The sequence below is a fragment of the Melanerpes formicivorus genome, unplaced genomic scaffold (genome assembly GCF_026170545.1).
Source record: "Melanerpes formicivorus ecotype bairdi unplaced genomic scaffold, bMelFor1.0.p_v2 SCAF_5, whole genome shotgun sequence".
Taxonomy (NCBI): domain Eukaryota; kingdom Metazoa; phylum Chordata; class Aves; order Piciformes; family Picidae; genus Melanerpes; species Melanerpes formicivorus.
The window spans coordinates 30,783,574-30,804,797 of NW_027142357.1; the positions used below are offsets into that span (position 1 = coordinate 30,783,574).

The following is a 21,224-nucleotide window of genomic DNA, read 5'->3' on the forward strand; positions in this document are numbered from 1 at the left end:
GAGACCTTATTGCTGTCTACAACTACCTGAAGGGAGGTTGGAGCCAGGTGGGAGTTGGTCTCTTCTCCCAGGCAACCAGCACCAGAACAAGAGTATCACAGTCTCAAGCTGCATCAGGGGAGGTTTAATCTGGATGTTAGGAAGAAGTTCTTCACAGAAAGAGTGATTGGCTATTGGAATGGGCTGCCCAGGGAGGTGGTGGAGTCAACATCACTGGAGGTGTTTAGGAAGAGACTGGAAGGGGCATTTGGTGCCACGGTTTAGTTGATTAGACAGTGTTGGATGATAGGTTGGACTCGATGATCTCAAAGGTCTTTTCCAACCTGGTTAATTCTATTCTATTTTATTCTATTCTAATCCCTAGAGCACAGACCACAGAATTTGTTGATATTTGCAGAGAAGTCCATCAGGGTATTTAGGAAGAAATACTCCCCTGAGCTCTATTGCTTCAACAGTTTAGTTTTTTATTTCCCACTGTTGCTCTTACCTGCTGCTGGTTTTCCCTCTGAGAATGCAGCCTGGCTTGTATGCATTCCCTGGTCTCCTGGAAAGCCTGTCTTTGGGACACCTCTGCAGGGTAGTGGGTACACACGCCTACAATGTTTGTACAGGAGAAGATGAGAACATTGGAGACCAGCTGCAACAAAAGAAAAAAAAAAAAAAAGAAAGAAAAGAAAAGAAAAGAAAAATCCTGGGTTACACTTTGGAAATCTGCCAAAGTAACAAAGTACCAGACAGAACCCAGCCCCTTCCACAACTCCTTAATCCAAGCCATGCTTAAACCTCAGGCTCATAATTCCAGTGTCTTTTATCAATTTAGTCATTAAAATATAAAACTTCCATACACAGCCTCACATACATGTTCCTAGCACTGTGTATTACATCACTGGTAAGAAATACAATCCCATTGGTAATTCTGAAATCTTGGGTTTGGTAATTCAGGGTCCTGGAACTACAGTGACAAAAAATCTATTTAAAAATGCATCATTGCTTTGTCAGCTCCGAGTCACACAGACAGATCTGACAGAGGAACACAAGTATTTCCATGTGTGTGTACCTACATATCTGCCTTTAAAAACCTATCAAAGAGACATGAAATCATTATCATGAAAGAGTGCTTAAAACACCGAAGGGGAAATGTTGGTATTCACAATGCTTAAGAGCAATTGAATTTTGTTTGTTAAATCTAGCTCCAACTCAGAATTTTATGTTATTAGATTAAAATTAAAAAAAAAAAGCAGAAGAAGTGGTTTTTACACTTCTGTGAACATGACCACAGAAAGAGTTGTTAAGACCAAAACATATTTGAACTGGGCAACATGAAGGAGAAGATTTGTCACTCTCTTGTTTTCCTGTCAGTTATGTTTTGTAAAGAAGCTCTCACATAACATTTGCTGAAAACTATTGCTGCCATCTTTCATTTCCAAATTATTACCATTTCCTGTACTGAAAAGAAAAAACTCCATTCCCATTGGTGGCATATAGTTAATGCAAAACATGCAAAACCGCACCTGATGGTATCATGTAAAAACTTCCTTTGAATGAGGTCAGTCATGGTGTAACTTTTTAAGAGCTGCACAAGCTGTACTGGATGTCCCTTTGAGGACAGGCTTATTTTAACACCTCTCATCTCTTCTAGTGGGAAGGACTGCCAGATCTGCAATATGTTTAAAAAGGGAGCTCTTTGGCTTGTTACCTATCAAGTCCAAATACACCCTCTTAGCCTTTATTTCTCTTCTACTGTAGAATAAATAAATAAAACAGTATTTTCCAGACCAGCCTATTTCCTGAAAATACTGGGCCAGATTCTGAAGGGCACCCCTCAAGCTCTGAGCCCACAGGGGTCGCTCAGGACTCCGCAAACTAGCTTGGGTCAACATGCAGAAGAGAGGATCCACACTCATGTCAAACACAGGCCCACATCCTGAAGAGTAACCACCTGTCAGAGTATTCCCAGTAGGATTTTTTATAGTCTTTGACTACAGCCACATGCTAAGGACAGCAACAGTTATTTTATTAAGAAGTCTTGAAACAGGATTTAGGCAGGAAAACTTCATATTCCTGTTCAAAATAAGCAATGCTTTAAGCTAGAAGCAGCTGAGGGACTTCTCTTTGAGGACGGCTGCCAGTAGATGGCAACACTCCAACTTCCCAAACTCCTGCATCAAAGTGCTTCACTTTGAGCTATGTCCCCACAGAGAGTTCCCACGCTCACGTTATCATGTTACAGCACAATAACCTGCCGGCTATAGATACCCAAGGGTGATTATCACTACTGCCAGCTAATTGTATTTGCTGATAACTGCTTTCCAACGAGGAAATTATTCTCAACCCACACAGATTGCTCCCTCATCCAAAGAGTCCACACTCCAGACAGAGACAGGGCTATAGAAGGCACAGGTCATACATGAACATGAAATAAGCCATGATCCTAAACTCATATTTCTTTCACAGTTATATTTTCATTCAGCTCTTTCTAAAGCTGGCTGGATCCTGCCAGATGCAAGCTCTTCCATCTCCCTCCTAAACTGATCAGGGACTAGCCAATTTCCACCTAGATCCTGCCCTGCTTCCCTGACACAGTGCTGCATCCAGTGCACATTTGATGGTACTTTTTTGCTGATATTGATAATTTTTAAGGATTAAAAATCCCACCCATAGTACAAAAAATGCAGTGGTAGTTATTATAATGAAGAAACATCTTAAAAAGAGAGCAGAAATAGAGGTTTCCTAGGAGCCTGATTCCATGGCTCACTCCAATACTCCATGGCTGCACTGATTTCAGCTCACAGTCTGTGAACACCACTTCCACAAGTTCAGGACAGTTACTATGGGCTCAAAGGGGTTTACAGTACACAGCAACTTTTGCATAGCCAGATTATAGCAAGCCTCAAATTCTCTCTCTTGGAATTACTTTATTTCACAGTAAGTGGAAAATGTATCAGGGCATATAAAGTAGCATAAGCAAGCATCATAAATCTGAAATGAATAAACTAAGAACACAGAAGATTTTAAAGAAACATGCAGTATTATTTTTTAATCTGATACTTCAGTTCACTTGCAGTCAATAGCACAAACCCAGAACAAACTCCCCATAACAGCAACTGAGTTCTTGCACCAGGGACAGTGGACAACACTTGGTTTTGATGGCAGGCAGTATACCAGGAGCAGAGTAGAACAGTAGCTCTGTCCTTAGAACAAGCTCTTTCTGGCTTTATCTTGGAGCCATCAAAAAGTCCACCCAGTGGGTCCTACCCATGAAGATATCATAGTGGTAATAATGCCTTAAATAGCCAAGCTGTACAGTTCAAGGCACATGATTCACATCATGTGTTGAGACCAACATTATCAAAGGAGAGTACAGAAAACATCATCAGATTTGACATTATTGATGTTTGTGGCACACAAGGCAATTTAACTTTTCAGCACTCGCCAATGGAATTTTACACAAGCCCAAGAGACTTCACAGACTGATTTACAGATTCAGATGACCATGCCTGATTGAAGTAGGAAAAACCCAACTATACTGTGATATAATTTTTAAGTAGCAGGGGACAGACATCTGCATTTATTCTGTTAAGCAGATGCTCATTTAATTCACGGTATGGCATCTTTGCAACATCCTGACACGTAAGGGGAGAAATTACAGTATACTTTTGAAAGCATTAGAAGTCTGCAGAGCTTTAAACCTGAAGGTCCTATTATTTGCAGCAACACTTGCTATGTGAGCAAGAGCATTTTCAACATCTGTTCACCATTTTCTTCATACATGTTTAAAATATATTAAAGAAAAAAGCTTTCTAATCTCATGTTTTGTTTTGTTTTGTTTTTTCACAGTCCTGTGTCTTACTACAATAAATTTATAGCCTGTTTGCCGAATGGCACTCCTAGCTTATCAGCCTCCTTACCACTTTGCTATGGTAACCAGTTTAAGTCCCAGGAGGAAAGAGATGATGTAGATATTAAAAAACTGATTCCCTAAGCTCCATGGCCTGAGAAGTAAAAACATTATGGCAACTATTTCAGACAATCTGTCCTTGAAGAGCTGTTTAAGGCAATGAGAAAACACAGTTGTCTATTTTCTTCCCCTGCCTAGCTAGAGATCTAGACTACAAAGATTCCTATCCTTCTGATTTTGGAAGCTAGTATTTTCTAAAAGACTATTTCACTTACATATAATTCCTACATAAGCCTGCAGCACTGTCATATTTGAGTACTTTATAAACTAATACATTTACCCTTGCAGCATCTGTGTGTGGCAGAGAAATGCCATTATCCAGATGTTACTAAGGCAGAGCTCCTTACAGGCAAATCAGTACCCAAGAAAAAGTGAGGTTCTCAAAAATCACGGTGAACTCTTAGTTCTAGTGAAATAACAGACTGCTAAATCTCAAACAAAAGAGAGCAGGCAGTTTCTAGTCACTATGATTTCACCACACAGACGGAGCACCACAATGCTTTTGTTAAATCTCTTGCAGGAAACTGTTTTCAATATTTTTTCCCTTGCTGACTGAAAGGAAAAAAGAAATATGTTAACAGTTTAGTTCCACATGTTCTAGGAGTTATGAAAACCTGGTATTACAAAATCAAAACGCAGAGCTAAATTTTGCCTTGATACTATTGTTACAAGATCAATGTTTTGGGTGTTTTAGACTGGGCTGAAGAAGAACCAGGATGGCTCAGTGACCAGAGGAGAGCCTCCAGACCACTATAAGCTGAAAAAAGTATCAGCTTGCATCAATATTGCCATACTTCTCCCTGCAGTTTCTATTCGATTATTCTTCAAACACCAGATGCTATTCAATATGTAATTAAGAGACAACAACATGCTAAAGTGGGATAGTGTTGAGATAAATTTTGTTAGCTCCCTACCTCTGCCAGAGCAAACAAAGCTGGCTAGTGACATGAGAAGGTGGGCCATATTCCTTGAAATGCCACTGTTGATTAAAAAAAAATCACAGCTTCTGTTTCCTGTGAAATGACTCTGCTTTGGTCCACTTCTCTTGAGAGACTCAGCGTGATTTGTGTTCCGAGATCACAGCACAAGGCTATTCCCTGTTAGCTTCCAACAGGACTAATCAGAACTTTGATTTTCTATTTTATTTTGCATTTAAATCAAAGTATTGTTTTAATATTGTCATTAAGTTCTATTTTGAAAACAATTACCTTTCAAGTTTTTACTGTGGGGCAGTAAAACTGTCACAAGTAGAAGGAAAGCACATACATGAAAATTAAACAGTCATGCAAACCAATCTAGACCAAACGAGAAACCACATAACCTTTCTTTCCAGAGTGTTACACAGCTCTCCTCTGCTTTCCAGCTCCTATGATACCCATCTAGTAGTAAAACCTTTGTCAAATCAGTTATCAATGCAACAGCTAGGTTAAAGGCAGATAATAACAGAGTTTCTAGACTACATTTCATAGTGGTTGTATACTGAATTGACAAGTTGGTCAATTATTAATTGCAGGGACAGACTCTGAAATTAGCTTTATACTTTTAAGAGTTCCTTTTTAAATTCAATAGAAAAAATATTATATAATCTTTAATACTTATTCAAAACAATGTAAGAACAAAAATGTAATGGACTAAAAAAGCTCTAACTATCCAAGATATTTCTGTAGCACCTATGCGTACAACATTGAATTGGAAGTAGGGATAAAAAGCACAAACATCATGAAACAGTGGTGTTCTTAAAGGGTAGAGTTGGTGCTGTTTTCAAAACACTTTCCCTGAGCAGCAATTAACCCTCTATTGCCTCTTTATATACTGCTATCTAATAAAAACACTGCAGCAGCTACAGAGCCAAAGGCGTAATGAAAATTAAAACGAAAGACAACATCAGCAGGCTCCAAGATCAAATTACTCATGTATTTGTACTGTATATACAACATCTTCCATTTCCCAGAGCTACAACTAGCAGAGAACTAAGTGAAAACTTGTAGATTATGTTAGAAAGATAATTAAACAGTTGAAGTCACCTGGTCTTCTCCCAGTGTTTGGCCGGTAAAGGACAGGGCAAGCAATTAGGAAAAGTTTTTTATGTCAAATGCGACAAGTGTTTCTACTGAGTACTTGAAATAACTGCAACAATAAAAGGTTAAATCAATAAGCTAGATCTAAGACAAAATTTTTTGAAGTTACTACATGGTGTCTTCCCTCTCTGTTCTGCTGCCTCTGTGCAGCAGCTAATTACTTGGATCTTGCGCAGAACAGAAAACAGGTTACAACCATTATCATCCAAAAACACTTCTAGAAGTATACTTCATGCACCAGAGTAGTGCTACTGAAGTTTAAAGGCTTCCAAGTCATGGCACAATTTAATTATTCCAAAGTAGCAGAATTTATCAGAGAGTATACAGAGATATACAGTATCTCTTCAGTTGATGTTGAGAACAAAAATTCCTTTGCAGAAATAGCTTTGAAACTTTTTTGCCTATTTCTTCTATTTGGGAAGCTTACAAAGAGCAAAAGCTGTCTACTTCAAATCTTTAGGCTAGATTCTATATTGATCATAAAGTTACTTGCTGAGAGTGAAGCAGTGGCATTCTGGTTGAAGTCACTAAAAGAAGCCTTACGTCACTCAGGTCAAGAATTACAGTCCACAAAAACATTACACTGAACTTACTTACATGTACTTAGTAACCTTTCCGTCCCTGGTGTTATACACTGATCTCTCAGATGTGATGCTCTGTTCTCACAGGGGAAAGTCAAACAAGTATTTTGCCCCACCTAAGTTCATTATTTCTTTAGAATAAAAACTTATTACTCTTAAATGCACAGTTGCAGGAAGAGACATAATACAATACATCATTCAGAGCAAACAATTAAGGTTTTTATACTTTTCAATTCTTCCAGTGGTTTCAGATAACATCAGAATGTTTGATTCTACTTTCTTCATTTTACTGTCTCACACCTTATTCAACAACATTTTAATTCATTTACCAGTTGTTGTAATTGCAAACTTTCCAGGCATTCTTTCCCATCGATATTTTTGCTGTCATACAGAATTTCTTATTTTTAAAAAGTCATTAAAACCTTTAATTACTGGTTTTATTAAAGATCAAAACATTACCAATACAGATGTATTATTAGCATCTCAAGAGGAAACATTCCTACATTTGCTGGTAAATTCTACTTCCTTATCACTGTTCTAGTATCGTAGTATCATAGTATCATTCAGCGTTGGAAGGGACCACAAGGATCATCTAGTTCCAACCCCCCTGCCATGGGCAGGGACACCCCACACTGGATCAGGCTGGACAGAGCCTCATCCAGCCTGCCCTTAAACACCTCCAGGGATGGGGCCTCGACCACCTCCCTGGACAACCCATTCCAGGGTTTCACCACTCTCATGGTGAAGAACTCCCTCCTCACATCTAGCCTCAATCTCCCCACCTCCAGCTTCATTCCATTCCCCCCAGTGCTATCACTACCTGAGATCCTGAGAAGTCCTTCCCCAGCCTTCCTGTACATTCAGATACATTGCTTACCAGCCCTTCCCTGTTGGTGAGAACAAGGTCCAGCATAGCACCATTCCTCTACCATTTGAAGGAGGAAGTTGTCTCCTTCCCCTGTTCTGCCTTTAATTTTAACCCATACACTCTCAACCAGCTCATCATCCCTCCCCAGGTGGAGCTCCACTGATTCCAACTGGCTATTGACATAGAGGGCAACACCTCCTCCTCTCCTTCCCTGCCTATCCTTCCTAAAGAGTTTATACCCATCTATCCCTACATTCCAGTCATGGGATTCATCCCACCAAGTTTCAGTAACAGCCACTATGTCGTGGCATCCCAGCAGCACAGTGGCCCTTAACTCATCCTGTTTGTTGCCCAAGCTGCGCGCATTCGCATAGAAGCCCTTCAGCTGGGCTGGCCCTGTCCTCTTCTTGTGCCAGCTCCCCTCGGTTTCCACAGAATGTCCTGGTGGATCATTCGTGGCTTGCCTCAGGGCCGCAAGTTGATAGCCCTTACCAGCTCTCCTTCTCTCTACTGCTGGTGAGCTGCCCCTCTGTTTGTCACCAGCCAGCAGGAGACTATTAACCCCTTCCCCCTTCAAATCTAGTTTAAAGCCCTATTTTTTCCGGTTCTGGCCCTTTTTTTTTCCTTTTTTTTTTTTTTTTTTTTCCCCGGTTTTGCCCGTTTTTTTCCATTTTTTGCTGGTTTTTTCCGGTTCTGGCCGTTTTTTTCCAGTTTGGGCTGTTTTTTTTCCGGTTCTGGCCGTTTTTTTTCTGGTTTGGGCCAGTTTTTTTCCGGTTCTGGCTGTTTTTTTTTCCGGTTTGGGCCGTTTTTTTCCGGATTTTTCCGGTTCTGGCCAGTTTTTTCCAGTTCTGGCCATTTTTTTTCCGGTTTGGGTCGTTTTTTTTCTGGTTCTGGCTGGTTTTTCCCGGTTTGGGCCACTTTTTTCCGGTTTGGGCCCTTTTTTTTCCGTTTTTTTTCCGGTTCTGGCCGTTTTTTTTCCGGTTTTGGCTGGTTCTGGCCGTTTTTTTTCCAGTTTGGGCCAGTTTCATAGTTTCATAGTTTCATTCAGGGTTGGAAGGGACCACAAGGATCATCTAGTTCCAACCCCCCTGCCATGGGCAGGGACACCCCACCCTAGATCAGGCTGGCCAGAGCCTCGTCCAGCCTGGTCTTACACACCTCCATGGACGGGGCCTCAACCACCTCCCTGGACAACACATTCCAGGGTTTCACCACTCTCATGGTGAAGAACCTCCTCCTCACATCCAGCCTGAATCTCCCCACCTCCAGCTTCATTCCATTCCCCCTAGTTCTATCACTACCTGAGATCCTGAGAAGTCCCTCCCCAGCCTTCCTGTAGGCCCCCTTCAGATACTGGAATGCCACAATGAGGTCACCTCGGAGCCTTCTCTTCTGCAGACTGAACAGCCCCAACTCCTTCAGTCTGCCCTCATAGGAGAGGTGCTCCAGCCCTCTGATCATCCTCGTGGCCCTTCTCTGGACACGTTCCAGCACCTCCACATCCCTCTTGTAATAGGGGCTCCAGAACTGGACACAGTACTCCAGGTGGGGTCTCACCAGGGATGAGTAGAGGGGGAGGATCACCTCCCTCGACCTGCTAGCCACACTTCTCCTGATGCAGCCCAGGATCTGATTGGCTTTGCGGGCTGCAAGAGCACATTGAGAGCTCATGTTGAGCTTTTTGTCCACCAGCACCCCCAAGTCTCTCTCCTCAGGGCTGCTTTCCAGCCAGTCACTGCCCAGCCTGTATTTGTGCTTGGGATTGCCTCGACCCAGATGCAGGACCCTGCACTTGCTCTTATTGAACTTCATGAGGTTGGCCTCTCCAACCTGTCAAGGTCCCTCTGGATGGCCTTCCTTCCCTCCAGCGTGTCTGCTGCACCACACAGCTTGGTGTCATCAGCAAACTTGCTGAGGGTGCACTCAATGCCACTGTCCATGTCACCCACAAAGATGTTGAATAAGACAGGTCCCAGGACTGATCCCTGAGGGACTCCGCTTGTCACTGGCCTCCACTGGGACATGGAGCCATTGACAGCCACTCTTTGGGTGCGGCCATCAAGCCAGTTCCTTATCCATCTAGTGGTCCACCCATCAAACCCATGTGTCACCAGTTTGGAGACCAGGATGTGGTGCGGGACAGTGTCAAAGGCTTTGCTCAGGTCCAGGTAAATTACATCTGTTGCTCGCCCCTCATCTATTAATTTTGTCACCTGCTCATAGAAGGCCACCAGGTTGGTCAGGCAGGATTTGCCCTTGGCAAAGCCATGCTGACTGTTCCCAGTCACCTCTTCAGTATTCTTTTGAGCGAGTAGTGACTCCAGGAGGATCTGCTCCATGATCTTTCCAGGCACAGAGGTGAGACTGACTGGCCTGTAGTTCCCTGGTTCCTCCTTCTTGCCCTTTTTGAAGATGGGGGCAATGTTTCCCCTTTTCCAGTCTGTGGGGACTTCACCAGACTGCCATGACTTTTGAAATATAATAGAGAGGGGTTTAGCAACCTCATCTGCCAGTTCTCTCAGTACCCGTGGGTGTATCCCGTCGGGTCCCATGGACTTGAACACTTTCAGGTTCTTCAGATGATCATGAACCTGATCTGCACTTACAATGGGCAGTTCTTCCTCCCCGTCCCTGGCTTTGACTTCCATAACATCAGGAGTGTGGCTAGAGGCCCTTGCAGTGAAGACTGAGGTAAAGAAGTTATTAAGTACCTCAGCCTTTTCCTCATCACTTGTGACCATGTCACCATTTTCCTTTCTGAGGGGGCCCACACCTTCCCTAGTCTTCTTTTTCCCATTAATATACCTGTAAAAGTTCTTAGTGTTCCCTTTAATCTCCCTGGCTAGATTCAATTCAAACTCTGCTTTGGCTTTCCTAACCAGGACTCTTGCTGCTCGGGCAGCTTCCTTGTATTCCCCCTGTTCTACCTGTCCTTCCCTCCACTTGCTGTAGAGTTTCCTTTTAAGTAATAGTGTGTCCAGTAGCTCCTTGCCCATCCAGGCAGGCCTCCTAGCATTCTTACCTGGCCAGTTTTTTCCAGTTCTGGCCGGTTTATTCTGGTTTGGGCCAGTTTTGGCTGGTTTTGGTCGGTTTTTCCCATTTTTTTTCTGGTTTGGGCCGTTTTTTTTCTGGTTTTGGCCGGTTCTGGCGGGTTTTTTTCCGGTTTGGGCCGTTTTTTTTCTGGTTTTGGCCCTTTTTTTTCCGGATTTTTCCGGTTCTGGCCAGTTTTTTTTCCAGTTCTGGCTGTTTTTTTCTGGTTTGGGCCGGTTCTGGACGTTTTTTTCCGGTTCTGGCTGGTTTTTTCCGGTTTGGGCCAGTTTTGGCCGTTTTTTTTCCAGTTTGGGCCGTTTTTTTCCGGTTTTGGCCAGTTTTGGCCGGTTCTGGCCGTTTTTTTTCTGGTTCTGGCCATTTTTTTCCAGTTCTGTTAATTTATTTCTTTTTCTGCTGCGATTTCAGGTAGATCCTACTCTCTTTGGTTACTGAGTGTTAAGTTTAAGAAGAGAGAAATCTACTGTCCTGACCAAATCTTGCCTTAACATGAGCTAAAAGAACCATTTCTGTGTCTAAAATGTTCTGGAACTCTATCATGATGCCAGCAAAGCATCCTCTATATGGTGGGGAGGAAGTGCTGCCCTTGCTAGCAAATAGTAGGGAAGGAGATTCGCAGGTCCTGTCTTCCATCCCTGCTGAATCACAGTGGGAACCAAATTTCTGTGCATCTTCACACTTAAACATACTTTACGAGCTATGAATCAGCATTGGTTTTCATGCAAGGTTCCTTGATGGCAAACCCGAGGAATCAAGCTGATAGTCTATGGCTAAAGGGAACCATGCAGTGACCCTTGCATGCAATATTAAGATCCTGAAACAACTTAGTGGAAGGCTTCTTCCACTGATAAAGAGACATTTCCCCTTTCCCTGTCAACAATTCAACTCCTGCTTTGCTATTTAAATTATCGCCTCTTAAGACTTTGAAACCAAGCTGCTTGCTTCACCTTCACCGGTTTCTCAAGGCATGACCCGCTAGCCAGATGCTCCTCCTCAGCAGAGCTGAGCACAAGCTGCAAGTCTGGCCAGTTTCAATTCTTCTCCGGCAGCCTCCAGAAGGAACAACGTGCTAGAAATGGAGGGCTGGGATTGCTACAGCTTTCATAGCAATACGGCACTGCACTGATATCCTAGCAAAATCAGTTGTTCTGCAAGTGACTGTAAATACATTTCAGTCGTCTTCATGCCAGACCCACCTGCCCTGTGCTTCCAAGGGCAGAGGAGCTGTTCAGAGAAGAAGATACAATAGGTGTTAATTTACAAGGTGTTAACAGAAAACACTGCAATTCAAGTCTGGTTATGCATTCTAGATTCTCCACAATGCCTCTAAAGCTAAAGGAAGTGGTAATTAATGAGGAAAAATGTCAAAAAATGTACTTGATTCATCTTTTATATCCTATTTCCCTCCTTATCTGGTGGAAGGGATGTGAGGGAAGGAAGCCAAATGCCTAGGTTTTCTATCAAGCCCTCTTAAAATTAGTCCACTACACTGAAACACACCAGAAAGTCCATTTAATACATGCTAACTAACTCAAAAAGCAAATACATATGCTGATTTGACCCATGATGGGAGCAGGATTTTGTTTACTTCACTTTCATGCTTTTTTTGTTGTTGTGCCTGACAGCCATACTACCTACACAATCCAGCAGGAGAGACCTTTGCAGCCCATCCTGTAAGATCTCAGTTCTTCAGAGTCACCTCCACATCTGCCACTACCTGCCCTTTCCACCCTCCTGGCAAGGGGTGCTCTGTCCATTCCAACAGCCTACACACTGCCAGCAAACACACTTTGCACAAAAAGTTCGTTCCCAAGACCTGTTGCTGGTTTCAGTGGCTATGAGAAAAAATATCTGTACTAAGCAAACAGAATCATGACAACCGTCCTCTGTTTCCCTTCCACCACAGTGTACCATGGTCCTTCATGTTTCTGGGAATATTTCTGGCAGCCCTGGTCTCAGATACAGGCAGTGCCTCACCCCTTATCTTCCACAGCAATTTGAGCACAGGCATCACCTCTAGGTCACCAGGAAAAAAAATATTTATCTAGTTACATGAAAGTTTTATTTATCTGGGAAAAAAAAAAAAACCACCAAAAAGAATGTTCTTCAATTGCTCAGCAGGCAGAAATGAGCATCCTAAATATGGTCTGTAAGATACAAAAATCGTTATTTCCCAAGCATTTAGAATGTGTGTTTTTGGGAGGTGGTGAGTTAGACTGGCCTTGTTTGTTTGTTTGTGTGGGAAGAAATCTAAAACTAGGGAAAGGATGGAATACAGAAGAATATTTTGATCAAGGAAGACCTCCTTTCTTCTCCTGTTGCTGGATTTCACATAGCTGGGGCAGCTTGCTCACAAGCTATCTTCCTTCTTATTAACATCCCTATCCCAACATGTATTTTTAATAAACAAAACTTAACCAAAAACCATCAGCACAGTTTGAACTCTTGAAGCAGGGGCTAATGACACATGATGTGAAGGGAGCAGCACTTGTAGCAGATAGCAGAGATTGCACAGCTGCCACTAGTACATAAATCCATCTGTAAGGGATCTGACTGGATGTTAACTGGGTCTCTCCTTTAAAAGCTGATGTGTGGTGTTGCCAGCTATACAGTAAACTGGGCTTACTTCTGAATAAGAGAGGTTGCATAGAAATCTGAGATTCATTATAGTATGGTCTTATGGTCTGGCTGCTGGAGCAGCTGAGCAGACTGATCTCTAAGAAGATTTGGATTCAATAACACAAAAACTATCAGTAAGCAAATTCCCAACTAAACTTTAACTTAGTACAACAGACAACTTGAAGGCACACTCCCTGGCCTTCAGCTTCATTGTAATGAATTCCAAAGGTCTACAGTAATACCAAAGATTTTACAGAGAAATTCTAAAAGACTCTTCAGGACTGTTTATCATAAAACAACCTAACAACAGTGGTTACAGCTGGATCTGTTCATAATACAAATTAGACGACACAATTTAGCCTGCCTTTATTTCGTTATAGACAAACCCTTTACTTTCTGTCTTTGGAGCTGCACTACTTCATGTGTCTTTCATTTTGCCTTCTTTACAGGGCAACTCTTTCTATTATCCACCCTGGACTTTCTTCTCAGGTCCCCAGTTCTGCCTTTCCCCCAAATGCACACACAAATCTGTGGTGTCACAGTTTCAGGAGCAAACAAAAATATTTTAAAATGGGCCAAGATGAACCTCTTTCTTTTCTGATAGCCCCAACAATGTGGTTACTTTGCTACTACATGAGCTTCTCACAGCATATGTTACAGAGTACAGCTTAAATTGCATTGCAGTATCTGAAAGAAAACACTTCAAGGTATATATTCAAGGCACATGTACTGCAAACGTTATCCAAGTCCCATACCACACAACTGCATCATTAATGTCTACAAGCATTACAAAATGGCAGGAAGCTGGATTCTTGAATTGCAACATGCTATAGCTGAAGGTTATTTTTGTTAGGATCTGAAACTTTTTCCTCCTGTCAAACGTTTAAGATGAATACACTGAAAATATTATACTGTAAAAAGGTAAATGTTTAACAGAAACAAACAAATCAACCTCCCTTTGCTGGAGTTGCAGTTTGGAAGAGGCTTTGAATTCTGACAATTGAAATAAACTAGGTCTGCTTAGAATTGAACAGGATATACAGAAAAATAAATCCAACTTTCTCTAGCTAGTGGAAAATTTTGAGTCTGTAATTGCGCATGCACTTTTATCCTCCCAAAGATTGTTACCAGAGATTGCACAGATGAATAGGTTTTCTGAGGTGAACTTAAAATAGACCTGACATCATACTCACCTCCCCAAGAGAATACTGTACACCACAAAATTGGACTTTGAGAAACAGTAAATTACAAATATTTAAAGTAACCCAATCTGAGGATGACAGAAAAAAATAGGGAGTATCTATTTTCAGAATTTTTTGTAATATGACAAGACAGCAAAGGATCTAAGAGACCTTATGGACTATATAGTTTATTCCCCACTTGCCTCTTAAAAAGTAGCCATATCCAAAGCCAGATACAACAATTCCGTTGCAGTTTAAAGGGCACTGAACAGCAGTACTTACTTTCATTATATTTTATAGACTAGACTAGACTAGAAGTTAACCAGGTTGGAAAAGACCTTTGAGATCATCAAGTCCAACCTATCACCCAACACCATCCAATCAACTAAACCATGGCACCAAGCACCCCATTCAGTCTCTTCTTAAACACCTCCAGTGATGGTGACTCCACCACCTCCCCGGGCAGCCCATTCCAATGGCCAATCACTCTTTCTCTGAAGAATTTCTTCCTAACATCCAGCCTAAATCTCCCCTGGTGCAGTTTGAGATTGTGTCCTCTTGTTCTGATGGTGATTGCCTGGAAGAAAAGACCAACCCCCACCTGGTTACAACCTCTCTTCAGGTAGTTGTAGACACCAATAAGATCTCCCCTGAGCCTCCTCTTCTCCAGGCTAAGCAACCCCAGCTCCCTGAGCCTCTCCTCATAGGGCTTGTGCTCCAAACCCCTCACCAGCTTTGTTGCCCTTCTCTGGACACGTTCCAGCAAGTCAACACCTTTCCTAAACTGAGGGGGGCCAGAACTGGACACAGTACTCAAGGTGTGGCCTAACCAGTGCTGAGTACAGGGGCAGAATGACTTCCTCTTAATATATCCCAAAGAGACACTTTTACTGGAGTGGACGATATTGATCATGAACAAATTAGCTTGCAATCAGCTTTCCCTGCCATCATAATCTGTTGCATCACTGCTTAAATATTTAGACATGGCATTAGATTTTTCATTTCCAAGAATACAGTATGTGTGCACTTGGCCTTGCCTAGTAAAGCCTTTCACAAATCAGCACTTGTATGATGCAGAGAATTATTAGTATACTTCAAATTAAATGAGTTTATGAAAGACACCTCACATGCAGAAGATAACTGGATAAATAATTGCTTGAAGAGGAAAAACATAGCAGAGAGAGGTTTTGCTATCTCCTGAAAATCAGGTGCACTTATTGCCTTTAGAATCATACAATTGTTTTGGTTTGAAGAGACCTTTAAGATAATAAAGTTTCACCAATATCTAACTCTACCATCAAGTCTAGTGGTAAACCATGTTCCTTAACACCACAGCTATGTGTCTTTTAAACATCTGCAGTGATGGGAATTCAACCACCTCCCTGGGGAGCCTGCTCCAGTGCTTGATAACCCTTTCAGTGAAGACATTTCTTGTAATATCCAATCTACATCTCCCCTGGTGCAACTTGAGACCATTTTGTCTGATGCCATCACTTGTTACTAGGGAGAAGGGACCAACACCCACCGCACTGCAACCTCCTTTCAGGTAGTTGTAGAGAGTGAGAATAGAATAGAATAGAATAGAATAGAATAGAATAGAATAGAATAGAATAGAATAGACCAGACCAGACCAGACCAGACCAGGTTGGAAGAGACCTTCAAGATCATCACGTCCAACCTATCATCCAACACCACCCAACCAACTAAACCATGCAACCAAGCACCCTGTCAAGTCTACTCATGAACACCTCCAGCGATGGCAACTCCACCACCTCCCCAGGCAGCCCATTCCAATGGGCAATCACTCTCTCTGTGTAAAACGTCCTCCTGACCTCCAGCCTGAACCTCCCCTGGTGCAGCCTGAGACTGTGTCCTCTTGTTCTGGTGCTGGCTGCCTGGGAGAAGAGACAAACCTCTGCCTGTCTACAACCCCCCTTCAGGTAGTTGTAGACAGCAATAAGGTCAACCCTGAGTCTCCTCCAGGCTAAGCAACCCCAGCTCCCTCAGCCTCTCCTCATAGGGCTTGTGTTCCAAGCCCCTCATCAACTTTGTGGGAAGGTCTCCCCTCCACATCCTTCACTCCAGACTAAACAATTACAGCTCCCTCAACTGCTCCTTGTAAGACTTGCTCTCCAGACCCTTCGCCAGTTTCATTGTCTTTCTCTGGACATGCTCTAGCACCAAAATGTCTTTTTGTAGTGAGGGCCCCAAAACTGAATATAGCATTTCAGGTGCAGCCTCATCAATGCTGAGTACAATCACTTTCCTGGTCCTCCTGGTCACCCTACTGATGATTTAGGCCAGGATATTGGCTGCCTTGTCAACCTGAGCATGCTGCTGGCTCCCATTCAGCCATCTGTCAACCAGCAGCCCTCTGCCCAAAGCCTGTAGCATTGCATAGATTTGTTGTGACCTAAATGCAGGACCCAGCACTTGACCTTGTTGAATCTCACACAATTGGCCTCAGCCCATAGATCCAGCTTGCCCAGGTTCCTCTGTAGAGCCTTCCTACCCTCAAGCAGATCAACACTCTCTCAATTTGGTATCATCTGCAAATTTACTGAGGGTGCAGTATCACCAGATCATTGATAAAGATATTAAACAAGACTGGCCCCAAAATTGAGCCCTGGCCCCAAAGTCAGACTGATAGGTCTGTAGTTCCATGGGTCCTCCTTCCAGCCCTTCCTGTCCCCTTCCTGGTCAGCCAGGACTCGTGGTAAATGATGGAGGGTGGTTTGGTGAGCACTTCCACCAGGCCCTTCAGTACCCTCAGGCATTTGCCATCCAGCCCCGTAAATATGTGCATATCTAAGTGCAGCAGCAGGCTACTAACCATCTCCTTTTGGATTATGGGGGCTCCCTACCCTTATCTTCCAGCTCAGGGCGCTGGGTTTACAGGAAACAACTGGTCCTACTGCTAAAGACTGAGGCAAAGAAGGTGTTCAATACTTCAGCCTTTTCCTCATCCTTAACCTCTGTTTCCCTCTGCATCAAATAAAGGACAGATAATTGCTTTGGCCCTCCTTTTGTTGATAACAGTTGTAGAAAGGAGGTCTGTTCTCTTTAGCAGGTGACACCAGACTGATTTCTAGTTTCCCTGCATAGCCTCATGACAACTTTGTAGCCCTGCTGAGCAGCCTGCCCCTTCTTCCAACGACCATAAACACTCCTTTTTTCCCTAAGCTGCCAACAAATCTCTACTCGGCCAGGCTGGCCTTCTTCCCCACCACCTTGTCTTTTGGCACATGGGTACAGCCTGCTCCTGTGCCTTTAAGATTTCCTTCTTGAAGAATGTCAAGCGGTCCTGGACTTCCTGGCCCTTCAGGAATACCTTCTAAGGGACTCTCTCAATCAGTCTCCAAAACAGGCCAAAGTCTGCCCCCTGGAAGTCCAAAGTGCACTTCTGCTGAGTCCCCTCTTTACTTATTCAACAACTGAGAACTCTAACTTTGTAATCGCTGTGCCCAAGATTGCCTCCAGCCACAAGTGCTCTGCTCACAAACAACACGGCCAGGAGAGTGCCTTCCGTAGTTGGCTCCCTCACCATCTGTGTCAGGACATTATCCTCCACACACCCTAGGAACCGCTGGGACTGCTCCCTCTCTGCTGCGTTGTACTTCTAGCAGACATCAGGGAGGTTGAAGTTCACCACAAGACAAAGGGCAAGTGATTGTGAGACTTCTCCAGATGTGTACAGAATATTTTTTAATGTCTGAGAAATGAGAGCAACATAAACCCAAAGAATTTATCAATTATTATCAATAACAATAGCTACAAAAAGGTATGAAGTGGTATAAAGTCTTTCAGTATGTGATCAGATCCATGACTGTGGTTTGAAATCATAGATTGGTTCTTTGCCATCACTGTAATGTGATAGCATTTGTTGATCTAAATCCAATAGGGAGCTCCTAAGCCACTTTTGAAAGGATAAAGATTTGGGATCTAGTACTCTATTCTTATCAGCAAAACTCTACCAACTTAAGATACATAGAATTAGAGAAAATGATTAATTGTATCTCTAAGATCTTATCTCATCAAACACTTCTTAGTGCTTTATGTTAATCAGTCATAAGCAAACATGAGATATCCCTTCAAAGGCAAAGCAGGTGGTCCTTGACAGATAGCAGTGATAACGGATATATCATTTGGTACACAGAAGACCTGAACACTCTAGCATGCATCCTGCTGCAGAGCTGGTAAAATAACAGTAAAGAGGGGAAGAACTGAAAGGATGGTGAAAATCATAATTCCAGACATGCAATGCAAATGCAGGAGAATATGGAAACAGAACAAACCAGAACAAAAGATTTAAATGGGTCTTTTCTGCCACTGACTTTCTTCATCCATTGAGGTCTCCAAAACAGCCTTCAAACCTAACTGCTCTTTCGAGAATATCAAATACCTTTGCTAAACAAAGCCTCTCCAAATGATTCCATCAGAAGTCCCAGAAAACAGTAGTTTAACTGTAGTAGTTAAACAGTAGTTTAACCATAAAATGTATCATTTAGATGCATCCCATTTGCTTATGAACAACCCCCCTGCAAACCTTATTTCTTTTTAAGGAACTATTTCAGAAATTTGTAGGAGATATCAATTGTTAAACCCAACTATTTAATTAATCTGATGCTAAGACACTGGCATAGTGCCAGGCATCACAAAAGCATGCTAACCACCACTAAATTTGTCTAATACTTGTGTTATTATGAGAAGCAGGGCAGAAATTTCTTGTGTGGCTATCTATTAGTTTGTTTGTTGCATTCACATTTAACTGAAAAGTTCACAATGTGGAAAACTCACACAAGATAGGGAGAGAGAAGGAAGAGTGTGGTAGAACATAAGAAGAGGCAAAATACAAACCAAGTGGGACAGAAGAGGGAAATGGGGATGAAGAAGCAGAGATCAAAATACAGAGGTAGGACTACTGAGCTATGAGCAGAGAAGCACAAACATCTGCACTTTTTCTGGACTGATGGCATATTTCCTTCTTCTAGAACCTGAAACAGGCCCACCATTTTTTTTCCTACAGCTTTTTCTGCCTCAAAAAATAAACTACATGTACAGCCACCTCACCTGTCAGGCCTGCCAAGAACCTAATAGTCTCTGTTGATACACCTTGCTGACAGAGAATGAGAGTATTAAACACTGTGTTGTGTTTGTCCTGGGACTGCCTTACACAAGGGAAATTACTTGAGGCAGCAGAAGGCACTTACTCGTTGAATAATGTTCATCAACTCACAGGCAAGTTTATATCAGTTTCAGAGATGGCTCAGTAGGCGATCTGTTGCATTTCCTAGCATGAGTACCCAAGTTCATAGATTCAATTTACCCTTTTACAGTGCAATATCGCTATATCTGATTATCAGCACTGAACAGATCAAAAAGAACTATCTTTAAAATGGCTGTTTAACTAGTCCTGAGTAAGCTGTGCTCCTTTCAAATAGACTAGTTGGAAAATCAGCACCTCATTTGATTGGACTTTCAATATGTATTTGACAGAAGTGAATATCCAGGACATGGACTTTGTGGAGCATATTTACCTTCCTTGTGATTTCCTACCCCTCCAGATAGGTGTGGACAATAGCAATAAAAATCAAAGAATCACAGAATTGTTTAGAAGCTAGAAGTTATCTATCCACAAGAATTAAAGAAGAGACTTAGAGACTGGGAACACCAGAAACAGGAAAATAAGGTTGGATTACTTCCCATGCCTGCCTTTAATTCAAGGAATGTAAGCAGGGTGATTTTTGAGGGCAAGGGAAAGGTAGAGAAAAAAACACCTAAAGAATATACTGTCCTATATCCACCATTCTAGAAGTGGAAGTCAATGTAGCTGACACTGAATAGTAGAAGCAACTCAGCTGATCATCAAGTGCCTCTTTGTAAGTGTATCTCCTCAGCTCTGCTCCTGCTTCTCAGTTTGAGTGTCTAACACCAGCTTCAGCATCAAAGGGACAAAAGACACACCCGGAAGTTACAGATTCCACTTTAGGGAGAGAAAGGTCAGCCCTCGATCTGAATACAGATAGAAAATGTGCTCATGTACACTGGTTCCCCAAGTGTCTGGAAACAGTCAAAGATCCCTCACATTGAAAATCATCAACAGTGGGTGCAATTCCCTTGGGGGAGACAAATAACCCTCACTTTTTCCTCAGCTCTGCAGAATTGCCTCAGTTGAACTACAGCTAAATTTCACCCAGTGTGTGTTCAATCAAGCCCCTTTTTGGCTACTCTAACAGCTGTCCCAGACAACACACATTTCTTCATACTACCTTACAATTAAGAAGACAGGTAGCCTACATCCCTGATCACCTAAGTATGTAAGATTTACAGTTTTGTATTCCAGTGTTCCTTGACATAGCTTCTACAGTAATCTGTGACCAGCAAGCACTATGCAATTAAATAACTTGGATCCCTCTAAATTATTTCTATGCCCAACTTCTGAATACCAGATACAAGACCAAATAGAGTAAGCAGAGTGAGGAAATAGACGAAGTAGTAACTTACTTGATTCATGAGAAAAGTTTCAGACAAGCAGACAGTGGTCCCAGACTGCAAACTTCATCTCTGTCCTTAATATCATGGACATGTGAATAGTACTTTTTTTGACCACCACAACTGACACCTGCTCAATGTGCAGAGATTACTATTGATAAAGGAACTAAGGCTGCTTTTATACTGTGCTGTGGCTTGAAGTCAGGCTGGCCTGAGAGGACCCCAAGGATGCAAAGTATTGCCAGACCTCCTTCATTACAACTTCCTTTCCCCAGAAAGGGCAGTTTGAAGAATTTACAGGAAAGTCCTTTCTCCTGCTCCAAGGAAGGATGTAGAATTTTCCAGCTCCATGGTTGAATCCTTGCAACTGATTACCAAAGGAAGACTTGATCCCTTCCC

The 21,224-nt window shown here is 42.5% G+C and overlaps 1 protein-coding gene across 1 annotated transcript in view; it reads right to left on the reverse strand.

The window, feature by feature from the left end:
• ADCY5 (adenylate cyclase 5) overlaps positions 1 to 21,224 on the reverse strand; it is a 223,618-nt gene that overhangs the window by 92,062 nt on the left and 110,332 nt on the right. The window contains exon 2 of the mRNA XM_068139006.1: positions 488 to 637. Within this exon, the coding sequence (XP_067995107.1) occupies positions 488 to 637 (150 nt within the window). The remainder of the gene's footprint in view (positions 1 to 487; positions 638 to 21,224) is intronic.